General features: G+C 38.8%; 1 protein-coding gene across 1 annotated transcript in view; it reads left to right on the top strand.

The window, feature by feature from the left end:
- LOC106067831 (fibrocystin-L-like) overlaps nucleotides 1-13,192 on the top strand; it is a 119,775-nt gene that overhangs the window by 17,184 nt on the left and 89,399 nt on the right. Inside the window, exons 9-15 of the mRNA XM_056037704.1 lie at nucleotides 150-192; nucleotides 1,034-1,101; nucleotides 1,247-1,357; nucleotides 2,828-2,917; nucleotides 5,084-5,325; nucleotides 7,396-7,472; nucleotides 11,421-11,580. Coding sequence (XP_055893679.1) covers nucleotides 150-192; nucleotides 1,034-1,101; nucleotides 1,247-1,357; nucleotides 2,828-2,917; nucleotides 5,084-5,325; nucleotides 7,396-7,472; nucleotides 11,421-11,580 — 791 coding nt within the window. The remainder of the gene's footprint in view (nucleotides 1-149; nucleotides 193-1,033; nucleotides 1,102-1,246; nucleotides 1,358-2,827; nucleotides 2,918-5,083; nucleotides 5,326-7,395; nucleotides 7,473-11,420; nucleotides 11,581-13,192) is intronic.

Genomic DNA, 13,192 nt, shown 5'->3' with positions numbered 1-13,192 from the left:
ATACATTTTAACTATTTTTTTACTCTATTAATACTCTTGCAAGCGACTATAAATAGAAGAAACACTTTGATATAGTCACACAAAAAAATTAGTGCCTATCGGAAGGTCCACTCATTGAGATGTGATACATTTCTTATTATTCTGTACAGGTAATCACAACATCAGCTTCCTGATTAACAATAACTATGGCAGGTTAGTTGAAATAGGTTGTTTTTTTTTTTGTCCTGCATATAATACAGTAAAACAGTAAAACTATTTATTAATGTACCGAAATAAATATGGAAAGGATTGAAACCGAGAACCTTCCTTTTATAACATGTCACTTTGATCTTAATTTGTCCAAACAGATCTTAAGTTTCCTTATTTGAAATCCCAGCTTTTACACCGATTCGAACTCTGAACCTTTGGGTTCGAACTTTTTTCTATTCATCCACCACACCCTCAAAAACAAGGATGGGATCCTACATATATTTGTATGTAGTTACATGATATGTGTATGTAGTTACTTGATATATGTATGTAGTTACATGATATATGTATGTAGTTACATGATATATGTATGTAGTTACTTGATATATGTATGTAGTTATATGATATATGCATGTAGTTACATGATATATGTATATAGTTACATGATATATGTATGTAGTTATATGATATATGCATGTAGTTACATGATATATGTATATAGTTACATGATATATGTATGTAGTTACACGAGAGGTTGTAAAGGGAAAAGATTATCACTCAAGATGTAAAATGCCACAGAAGTTAAAATAATTTCCTTCATCGCTTTGTTAAGTAGCTGGAAACATGTCAAACGAATACGTACCAATGGTTACAGAGACACAAGGATATAGCGTAAATTAAAGAGCGAAGCAATTACGATATTCAAACTAAACATTTTTTTATTATAGCAACCAGATATTCAAGTTGAAGTGTTTTTTTTTTCTTCAAAATTATATACATATCACATTCAACAACTTCAACCATTTTTTTACCTATCTGTGCGTTCTCTTTTAATGTGCTTTAGATCTTTGCCATCTCCTGCCTTAAAGCAAGTTCATCGTAATGGTATTGGAATGTATCAGACATTCACAGGTAAATCTACAATTGATTTATTATAGAAACAAGGAATTATATATACTTGTTTGTGGAGACATGTTTTTAATCGCCATAAATAATATGCATTTGTAAATAGATGGTCTACTTCGATGCACAAAGACAACTCTAATTTTTTTTAAAGAGATCAATGGCCTGTCAGTGTCTAAAGGCAGTCGAGCAGGAGGAACTCAGTTGAAAATCACAGGCAAATACTTTGACGAGACGGATTCACCTGTAGAAGTTTACGTTGGAGGTAACACAAAGTAAAACAAGGTTACAAAAGACAGTTTGTGTGGAAACACAAACTCAAAATGGGCCCCCAAAGTGGTCCACCCAGGCAGGCTTCAATATTTTCAGAAAGAACATCCGAATGAAATTATATCAAAGACAAATGAGAGATAAGAATGGAGAAAGAAGGTTAACAGATCTTGTGTAGTGCCCCAACGGTCCAGCAGATCAAAGGATAGGTGAAAGTGATGCAAAGTTAGATGTGAACCTGGCCTAACTAGTTCCCCTTTCAGACCTTGTGGTCTGTAGGGCAGATGATATAAAGTTCATCTTGTTTTTGTGGCCTACGGTTAACGAAGGTGTCATGTAGCCAGCACAACGACCAACCGCCTTTACTTTTCCTCAACTAATGTCAGGTAACCATTAGAGCTGAGTGGACTCAGAGGCGCCCAAAGATTCCAAAGTTAAAAATCCCAGGATTCGAACCCGGGACCCCCGGTTCGGAAGCCAAGCGCTTTACCGCTCAGCCACCGCCCTCCCCTGGTCTAACGGATGTCTTATAATTGATCAATTTTTTTGAAAAGGCTCAATCTCTTATCGAATCCTCAAAAAAAAAAAAAAAAAAAAAAAATTACGCAATATAAAAAATGTTCAGGAAAATGAAGCTTATAATGCATACTAATTAGCTTTTTCTCTTTAAAAAAATACTTGCATAACTGATTTTAAAAATTAGATTTTTCGCTTTCAGAAAAAAAAGTAGCCGTTGCATCAGAACTTTGAATGGTCTAAAATATTGTGATGTCCGATTTTCAATATCTTTTCTAGTTTACGAGATCTAAACGGGACGAACGGACAGACGGACAGACATTTCACACAAAACTAATAGCGTCTTTTCCCCTTCCGGGGGCCGCTAAAAATGTATTTCATATCCATCTTTAGAGATATAACACAACAGAATCCGGTTAATAGGAACACATTAGTGCCGAAACATTCTTATAACAGAAACAATTTATGTAATCAACCGGGTTCCTTGTCAGCAAGCGTCTTGCATGAGATCGGGTTAGGGCATAATCTCTCTCTTTGAAGGTAGGCCTACGCCTGACATCCAGAAGTGTATAAAATAAATAAGTTAATAAACTCATTTCCGTGTCGTAGCTAGGGATTTGGGGTGGGGGCGAGGAGCTTGACCTATTTAGGGGCCCCTGCATTTTGACATTCGACATCATGACAAGAGATAATGGCGTAATATTTAATGGTAAAAAAAAATTCGGACAGCCATTTGGAGGCACCCTCAAGTGGGGGCCTGGGGTGATGGTCCCCCTACCCCGCCCCTAGCTATTCCTATACTTTCATTTTATTTAATTAACAGAGAAAAAATATTTATTTAAAAAAGGTTTTAAAAAATTAAGAGGTTTTTTTTTCTTTCAGTTATCGCCAGTTTGCAATTTTGTTCCTTCAGAATAACTTTTAAAATAAACATTTAATTCTCTTTCAGACAAACCTTGCAAAGTTCTGAGTCCTATTAACGACACTGAAATCACTTGTGTTACACCAGAAGAATCAAATGTCCTTTCCCATTTCTCAGGTAATCTCTATTCTTTGATTTCTACTATAAAGTTTAGTAGGGGGGAATTTAGGTAATAGTGGGGGGGGGGAGGCATCTTTTCTAATCGTCGTAATCATTGCCATTATGGCCAAACTTCTTATATTATCTTATAAATAACTGACGTTCCTTCAAAATTATGATAATAGCTTCCTACAAGTAGGCCTACCCAACCCATGCGTTAATCAAGTAAATGAGATATTTAATCTCTGTTTTTTTTTTCTGGCTGATTCATGCAACATACTCCATGCTCCAAGAAGGAGCAATTGGATGACATTGTCCTAGCATATGGAATAAGAAATGTACTTTCACCTTTGTGTTTATATAATTTTTTAGGTTGTGTTTTTGTATCGATATCTAATAAGCTAGAGTGTTCTGTGTATTGCAATCAAGACTTCAGTCTTATGAAAAGTGTTTAATTATTAATTCATCTCAAAAGTTCTTTTTTTCTCCAAATGAACATTTGTAACTTGTAAGGTAATACGTTTTAAATAAGAACTAAAGCTTGTCATTGTAGGCTATTGTCTCTTGTGACTCTATCACCGCCACTCATTGATCAGGGAACATGAAATGCACCAAGATACCTGTGTGTAGTCGCTGAATGAACTCTTTATGTTGTCTGTTGTATTTATGTGTATTTTTCTGTTGTGTTGTCTTTATATGAGAAACGAGTCCTTGTAATCACAACAAATTTCCGTAAGGATCAATAAAGCAGTCTTAGTCTTAGTTGTGTTAATTAACATAACCGCACACACACACACACAAACCAACTTAAACAAAACAAATTTTGTTTTATTTGACTGTTGACAGAAAAAAAATTGAACTAACTTGCCACTTTTTGGAAACTAGAGTTTGAACGCTATAAAAGTGTAGTCTCTGGTATTTATTTCAAAGCTAATTAATTCCTCTTTTTTAGCTGACAATGTAGGCCTATTTTCATGTCTAGTATCAGACTAGGGGCGTTTTGGCAGAGTGATAAAGCACTTGGTTTCCGAACCGAGCGGTCCTGGGTTCGAATCTCGGTGAAGACTGTGGTTTTGAATTTCGGGAATTTAAGGACGCACCTGAATGCACCCAACTCAATGGGTACCTGACTTTGGTTGGGGACGTAAAGGCGGTTGATTGTTGTGCTGGCCACATGACACCCTCTTTAACCATTGGCCAAAGAAAAAGATGACGTTTACATCATCTGCATATGGATCTCATGGTCTAAAATGGGTACTTTACTTTACTTTTATAATCAGACTGAAAAGTTTGTAGCATTGAAATGGAAAGTTTACGTACGATAATAAAAAAAAACAAGCAAAATATTTTTAAAAATCCTATAAAAAAACAAAGCTTATCTTAAGGGGAAGAACGTTAAAACTAGATCTTACAATAATGTACAATCATGTACTCGTGGCATGTTTGTGTTTGTACGTTTGTACAAAAGGGACCAACTGATCCATTTCATCTTGACAAGAACGAGGCTACAGTGGAGCACATAGATGAAAGTACCTCGTCAGCTACTAATACTTGACCACACGCCATACAGATGGTGGGGTACTTTGTACCTGCTTACACTGGCCCTTATTCCATACTATACAAAAATAATTAATTACAAATAATTCATTGACTAATCGAGCATTTTTGTCTATTGATACATGTTTTGTTAGGTACAGTAAATAATTGTTTAAAATATCAACTTGATTGGAGAATGCGCGAGGGAGTAATAGCGTGAGGGAGTAATAGCGTGAGGGAGTAATAGCGCTAACAATTATTTAAGGGGACTAAACCCATCAAATTTAGCCATATCTATGAACACGACGTATTAGTTTTCCTGGTTGCTATTTAACAAAATAATTAATAACCGGTAATTAATTGTCTAATTGGTTACTTTTATTTTTATTGATTCATGTCTTGTCTATGTCAATGAATAATTGTGCGATGTTTCAACTTGATCCGAGAATGGGTGCGGTAGAAGTAACGTGTGCACACTTTTTACCGGACAGACAGACAGACAGAGTGAGTTGATATAAGCTTTGTAAACACTCGACACTTTTAGTTTAAAACGTATTTCAATAAATTGGCTGTAAACGGTTTTCGTATTTTTGTGATTTACATTTTCAACAGTTACTACGTGCAGATACAAGTCATTTCTTATTGCAGGTAATCGTGGAATGTTTGTGTTTCTACAAAAGGGAATAACTGATCCATTTCATCTTGACAAGAACGAGGCTACAGTGGAGCACATAGATGAAAGTACCTGGTCAGCTACTGATACTGGACCACACGCCATACAGATGGTGGGGTACTTTGTACCTGCTTACACTGGCCATTACAGTTTTTGTCTAAAAGCTGCTGCAAGAGCTTATCTGTATTTGAGTCTGAGTTCAAACCCAAATGACAAGGTGATTATTTTGTGTGAGCTAACAAGGGTACGTCCTTGCACCCATTTCTTTTCAACAAGACACTATCTTGACACATGTCAGTCTCACTTTAATGAAATATCATTTCGGATCATATTATATACATCTACATAGTTTTGTTAAATCTCATCAAGACTTGTAGGCCTACACAAATGGCATGGTGCTATCCACGAGATGAAGTCCGTTGATGATTTTGAGCTAACCTCAGGCCATGTAAAACCCTTATCCGCCAGGATTGAAGTTAAAAGTTTGAGCTAACCCCAGGCCATGTAAAACCCTTATCCGCCAGGATTGAAGTTAAAAGTTTGAGCTAACCCCAGGCCATGTAAAACCCTTATCCGCCAGGGTTGAAGTTAAAAGTTTGAGCTAACCCCAGGCCATGTAAAACCCTTATCCGCCAGGATTGAAGTTAAAAGTTTGAGCTAACCCCAGGCCATGTAAAACCCTTATCCGCCAGGATTGAAGTTAAAAGTTTGAGCTAACCCCAGGCCATGTAAAACCCTTATCCGCCAGGGTTGAAGTTAAGAGTTTGAGCTAACCCCAGGCGATGTAAAACCCTTATCCGCCAGGGTTGAAGTTAAGAGTTTGAATTACCCCAGGCCATGTAAAACCCTTATCCGCCAGGGTTGAAGTTAAGAGTTTGAGCTAACCCCAGGCCATGTAAAACCCTTATCCGCCAGGGTTGAAGTTAAGAGTTTGAGCTAACCCCAGGCCATGTAAAACCCTTATCCGCCAGGGTTGAAGTTAAGAGTTTGAATTACCCCAGGCCATGTAAAACCCTTATCCGCCAGGGTTGAAATTAAAAGTTTGAGCTAACCCCAGGCCATGTAAAACCCTTATCCGCCAGGGTTGAAGTTAAGAGTTTGAGCTAACCCCAGGCCACGTAAAACCCTTATCCGCCAGGGTTGAAGTTAAGAGTTTGAATTACCCCAGGCCAGGTAAAACCCTTATCCGCCAGGGTTGAAGTTAAAAGTTTGAGCTAACCTCAGGCCATGTAAAACCCTTATCCGCCAGGGTTGAAGTTAAAAGTTTGAGCTAACCCCAGGCCATGTAAAACCCTTATCCGCCAGGGTTGAAGTTCAGAGTTTGAGCTAACCCCAGGCCATGTAAAACCCTTATCCGCCAGGGTTGAAGTTAAGTGTTTGAATTACCCCAGGCCATGTAAAACCCTTATCCGCCAGGGTTGAAGTTAAGAGTTTGAGCTAACCCCAGGCCATGTAAAACCCTTATCCGCCAGGGTTGAAGTTAAGAGTTTGAGCTAACCCCAGGCCATGTAAAACCCTTATCCGCCAGAGTTGAAGTTAAGAGTTTGAATTACCCCAGGCCAGGTAAAACCCTTATCCGCCAGGGTTGAAGTTAAGAGTTTGAGCTAACCCCAGGCCATGTAAAACCCTTATCCGCCAGGGTTGAAGTTAAGAGTTTGAATTACCCCAGGCCAGGTAAAACCCTTATCCGCCAGGGTTGAAGTTAAGAGTTTGAGCTAACCTCAGGCCAGGTAAAACCCTTATCCGCCAGGGTTGAAGTTAAGAGTTTGAGCTAACCCCAGGCCATGTAAAACCCTTATCCGCCAGGGTTGAAGTTAAGAGTTTGAATTACCCCAGGCCAGGTAAAACCCTTATCCGTCAGGGTTGAAGTTAAGAGTTTGAGCTAACCTCAGGCCATGTAAAACCCTTATCTGCCAGGGTTGAAGTTAAGATTATTCTCTCCGGCTTCAGTTTGAAAATTATTCGATGGTCTAGAATGACTCTAGAATGACTCTAGACCACTCTGCCTTTGGGTCTCACCTTGTTCCAGGCTGTCAACTCGCGGAAGTTTTCATTCTTGGCCAAAGTAGCCGAAGACAATGGCCATAATTTGCAGCCAAGACAACATTGTTTCAAGTTGGCAATAAGCATACTTGCTCTGTCAGTGTTGTAGACATTTTCCTTTTATGTAGATTCTATAGAAGCACTCTATTAAGAACATTTATGTGCAAATACAGTGAACCTATTTAGCATTTCAAATGAATCCTTTTTTATCTCCAATTTTATTTTACACCTATATAATTTTCAGACTGTATTTTTTAATGGAAGCGTCACAATGTGTACTATAGAAACCTCAAATACCGTCAGGCTAGAAGCTGATAGAAAGTAAGAATATGTAGACTAGCCCTGTTGGTTATACTATTTGGTTTACCACATACATTGTTAAATGTCTTCATAGTTTCATTAGATATATAAATAGACTTTCAATCTCATTCATGAAATGACTTAAAGCCAGGATACTTATAGGCTATCCCTAATACGTTTTTTTTTTCATGACAAGGTTTATCTTATTCATTGTGTTTGAAAAAGTTTGCACTAGCCGATATGAATAAAATAAGCGTGCTTGAATTTTTCAAACCAAAGGCTTACACTCTTTCAGACGGCCTAAGTAAAATTTGAATCTATTTTCGCTGGAAAAAATCGGATTTTCATTAGCTCGCATAGGCCCCTATTCGTTCCGAGACCCATGTAAATTTCCGACATACGCCTCGCGGATCGTTTCACCTAAACCTAGGATGGCTGCCTGGTCATGCGGTCTGCGCGCTGGACTGTCGTTTGGATTTATCGATGGTCCCGGGTTCAAACCCTGCACGCTCCCATCCCCCATCGTTCTGCGGGGAGGTTTGGACTAGGAAGTAAACTATCTTCAACTCTGAAGGAACATCCGAAATATGTAAAACATTTTACAAACATATTCGTTGGAAAAATCGGATTTTCATTAGATCGTATAGTTTTTGACAGGCAATACTAACACAATGGTGCATTTTTCCTTACGGGACCCGCTAAAAATACTATTGATATGTATTTTATTTTACATTTAGTAATTAACTACACTACTACATTTTTCTTGTGTAAATCTGTTAGTGTTACACTTTCGTATGTATATACATTCACTGGCCTCCTTCAGTCGTAGAACGACTATGGTTCATCTCAAACACTTTTTCATATGGCTATGGAGCCCTATTTTGGAGAGACACTCCCGTCAAGGTCAAGGTGGCTTTCGCTTTGGTGGTAGAGGAGCTGGCCATTTTTCGTGTGGCAAGCTTTTCTTTAAGAGCCGAGGCTCATGTTTTCTCGCTGTCTATAGCTTTCTTGGTCACCGTCTCTTCAACTAGTGCGGTCTAAGGCTATGTCTTCCCAATAGTAAGTATCAATATTCACGGATTTTAAATCCTGTTTTATCACATCCACGTAACGAAGGTGGGGGCGGCCAGACGCAAGTTGCCAGTACAGAATGATTTTCGGGATGCGATTGTCCTCCATCCGAACATGTCCGAGCCAGCGCAGGCCGCGTTGCCTGAGAACTGTAAAGATGCTGGGAAGGCCCGTTCTCGCGAGGATCTCAGTATTACACACTCTTTCTTTCCATGTTATTTTTAAGATCCTTCGAAGGGAGCGCAAGTGAAATGAGTTTAGTTTTCTCTCTTGTTTTGTGTAGGTTGTCCGAGACTCACTGCTGTACACTAGCGTGCTAAGAACGCATGCCTTGTAGACCTCCATTTTGATCGCTGTGGTGAGATTCTTGTTTTCCCAAACTCTTGGCCGGAGTCTAGCGAAGGTTGATGCGGCCTTTCCTATGCGTTTTTTTTTATCTCCTCTTCTATTGACAGGTCACCTTGAATTGTAGATCCAAGGTAGCAGAATTCGTTTACGCATCTAGCTTGTTATTGCCAATGAGGATGGAGGGTGGTGCTGTAGCAGGTCCCATAACATTAGTTTTCTTTGTGTTAATGGTTAGGCCATACTCTTTGCAAGCCTTGAGAAGCAGAACATTAGTGACTGAAGTTCCTCTTGTGAGTGTGCCACTTCCGCTGCGTCGTCCGCAAAGAGCATATCTCTTATGAGGGTGGTTTTGATTTTAGTTTTGGCCCTCAGTCTAGCAATATTTAGAAGTTTGCCATCGAATCTGGAATGAAGATATATGCCTTCGGTGGATTAGCATTGAAAAGAGTATTCCAAAGAGGGTTATATATATATATATATATATATATATATATATATATATATATATATATATATATATATCATGGGCGTAGCAAGTTTTTTTTTTCGGGGGGGGGAGGGGGGTTGGGGGGGATTTTTTTCTCCCCCCCCCCCCCCCCGCGAACAAAAAAAAATATTTATTTATGTCTGTGTGTGTACATCATCTTTATTACATTCTGACCCTTCATTCTTTCGGAAGACGTTTATTGTGCCCTAGAATAGGTTCGTCCTGGAGTTAGTGAAAAAATTGTAGATTCCCCGCCTTTGCCAGCAATGGTGTCTGGGGGAGCGCTAGGAGCTTCCTAATCGCGGGGCGGAGCCAAACGCGATTTCTGGTATTGAAAGCCAACAAAATGCATATTCTGAGGTATCTACAGTGTATTTTCCTGCTATTAAAAAGTTTTGTTTCAAAAAACTAATTTGCTATTCTTACTGACTTAGACCCTCCCGCGCCGTTCGTCGCATTTGCCGTCAAGCTGTTTCCATAAAAATCTGTCACTGGTAATGTCTGAAGCCTCTTCCCACCTGCTCTGAGGACCTTCATGAATGTGTGGCGCTAAGTTGTACTAGGATGTCATCGCAAATCTTCTTATGCCTAATTCATTTTGTCGGAGAACATGTCCGCAAACCTTATACGACGCTCTATCACAATCTTATTAAGAGGTCGACTCCCACTTCGGCATAGGATTTCCTTGATTTAGACCCGATCTCTATAACTGACTCCTAAAATCTGTCTTAGCCATCTTTGTTGAGCCACATTTAGTGTTTTTCAATTTCGGCAGATGACTATTCACTGCACTTTATTAATGGAGCCCCGCCACTGGTAGAAATGTGTAACTGTAGTTTGTTTTAGAATAATATTAGATAGAGGTTTTCCACCTCAAAACACTCTGTAGAGGAATTTTAAACTCAAAACCATCTGGAGGGATTTTAAACTTTTAAAAAGTCATCTGTAGGAGAGGGGTTTAAACCTAAAATCCCAATACGCTACGCTCAAATAATTTTAGTGTGTAATTTGCTTTTTTTTATATTGAAGAGGTATTTTTTAGTATCAAACCCCTCAAAAGGGGGGGGGGGTTAAACTCAAAACCTCTTTTGGCAACGCTCGTAGCATTTTGAGTGCTTAATTTGCTTTTTTTTCTTACACTGAAGATGTATTTTTTAGCTTCAAACCCCGCTGGCGTGGGGTTTAAACTCAAAACCCCATTTGGCTACGCTCATAGATTTTAGAGTGAGTAATTTGCTTTTTTTTATATAATGAAGAGGTATTTTTTAGCTTCAAACTCCACTGGAGGGGAGTTTAAACTCAAAACCCCTTTGACTACACTCATAACATTTTGAGTGTATAATTTGCTTTGCTTTTATTATTAAAGAGGTATTTTTTACCTTCAAACCCCGCTGAAGGGGGGTTTAAACTCAAAACTGAGTCAAAACCCATTAAGCTACGCTCATAACATTTTGAGTGCGTAATTAGCTTTTTTTTATATTGAAGAGGTATTTTTTTAGCTTCAAACCCTACTGAAGAAAGGTGGGGGGGGGGGGTAAACTCAAAACCCCTTTGGCTACGCTCATAGAATTTTGAGTGTGTAGTTTGCTTTTTTTTATATATTGAAGAGGGGTTTTATCGTAAATTGTCCTTTTGGAATTTGGGGATTGTCGTTTGCATTTTTTATTTGTTTTGTTTTATAGAAGAGTGGGATTTAACTGCAAAAACCCCTGGTTGGGGGTTTTAAACTCAAACCCCCCTGGTAGGTGGTTTTAAACTCAAAGCCCCCTGGTAGGGGGTTATAAACTCGATCCCCCTAGTAAGGGGTTTTAAACTCAAAATACCCTTGGTTGGGCTGGGGCAAGTGATGGTTTAGTATTAAAATCTCACCTAAAATAAACAAAATCAAAGCAAAAAATCAGTCACTAAATTCCGATCCCCCTGCGGGGGGGGGATTTCATTTCGGGGAGGATTAGAACCCCAAGAACCCCCCCCCCCGGCTACGCCCATGATATATATACATTATAAGAACAATAAGACGTCTATTAATTTTCATGTACACTATGGATATCTACTATGTGCAGGTATTATATGGAAGTCTATTATGGGGCATCCACATTTGCATCGTATGTGACTGTAGCTACAATTCTCTCGGAGTCTCCGTACTCGCAGGAAATGACAGGTCTGGCGGAGCATGAAAAACAAGAGATCACAATAACATCGGCCACTTTACAGGAAGTTCAGGTCATAGAGTTAACGATAGAATGGTTTTAAACATACAAAATGTTAATAGCTAGATCTAGACCAGTGGTTCCCAAACTTTTTTGTCTCGTAGACCCCTTGCCATGTTTTCTGATTTTCGGTAGACCCCCTGCTTAACTTATATTGCATTTTTTTTTTTGCAATTTTTTTAAAAACTAATTTCTAATTTTAGTGAGTTGAAGAGTGAAAATGCAATTTAAAGCTACAAATTAAGTATTAAATAATAACTATTTTTTATTGATTAAATTCAAATGAAATGTAAACCAATTAAATTAGCAATTAATATGTATTGCTGGAATCATCAAACACACTGGAAATGTTTCTTTACCCAGGCTTATCATCTGTTCCTACGGATATCATGTTTCATACATTTTATGAAGAAGACATTCCAACATTAAATATTAATTCATTTATTTGTATTAATAATCAGTGTAAAGGTTTTCGCAAAGAGTTTATCGTGTATTTCTTGATCTTTCAAGTGACGGGTAACCTTTTTCACCAAAGGAGAAGGGTGAAGGTGAGTAACTGGCGCCTTAGCCAGTAGGCTTCAAGCAGGAAGGGCTCATTAGCCACCTAGCAGAAGGAAAAATGAATTCATAACGCTGCAGCCTTGCAACTATACCCAAACATGGGAAAGCTGTCGTGGGTTCATCCTCATCATCATTCCTTTGGGTTCCTCATGGAACATAGGGCCTTGACAAAAACACGCCACCCCCCACGGTCTCTTGCTAGTTTTTTTATGGTTTCCCAGCTCTTCCCGGTCCTCTCGGCTTCTTCTAATACACTGCGTCGCCATGTTCTTTTTGGTCTTCCTCTGTGTCTTGTTCCCTTGGGGTTCCACTCATAGGCCTGTCTAGCTCTGTTGCTGGTATCTTTTCTAAGGGTGTGACCAATCCATCTCCACTTCCTCTCTAAGATCTGCACTTCTATATTTTTCTGTCCACTCATCTCCCACAGTTTGGTGTTTTCTACTTTGTCGTACCAGTGTATTTTTAGGATGTTTCTCAGGCATCTGTTGATGAATGTCTGTACTTTTTTATTGTCCTCTCCGTAATTCTCCATGTTTCAGAACCATACAGTAGGACAGCCTTGACATTAGAGTTAAAGATTCATAGTTTAGTCTTGTTTGAGATGTGAGGAGATTTCCAGGTTGGTTTTAGCTGTGTAAATGTCTGACGCGCTACATTTATACGGCGTTTAATGTCTTCATCTGTTCCACCTCATATACTGACTACACTCTCAAGGTATATACAATTTTCTACTTCGTCTATTGTCTGAGAATCCTGTACGTGGGTTAACCTGAGGAAAAATAAGGAGCTGGCGACCCTTAGGCAGTTTGCAGCACACAGCGCTACACTCTGTCACAGCCTGTGACGCCACTGATCCCAACCTATATATATTTCCTTTGCAAAGAATCACATAAGAAGCTTTTAATTTGATAACTCATGCCACCGATGTGCCATAGAACTGTTGCTTAAAGAAATTATTTTAATAATATCAGATGTAGGTGTGTGTAAAACAGTTTTCACAACTACAACGGCTGGTAAAATCCATGTTTTACCTTTAGTGTTTTCCGTATTTTGCTATAAGTTAA

The sequence above is a fragment of the Biomphalaria glabrata genome, chromosome 1 (genome assembly GCF_947242115.1).
Source record: "Biomphalaria glabrata chromosome 1, xgBioGlab47.1, whole genome shotgun sequence".
NCBI lineage: Eukaryota > Metazoa > Mollusca > Gastropoda > Planorbidae > Biomphalaria > Biomphalaria glabrata.
This window is presented reverse-complemented; position numbering and strand designations above follow the sequence as displayed.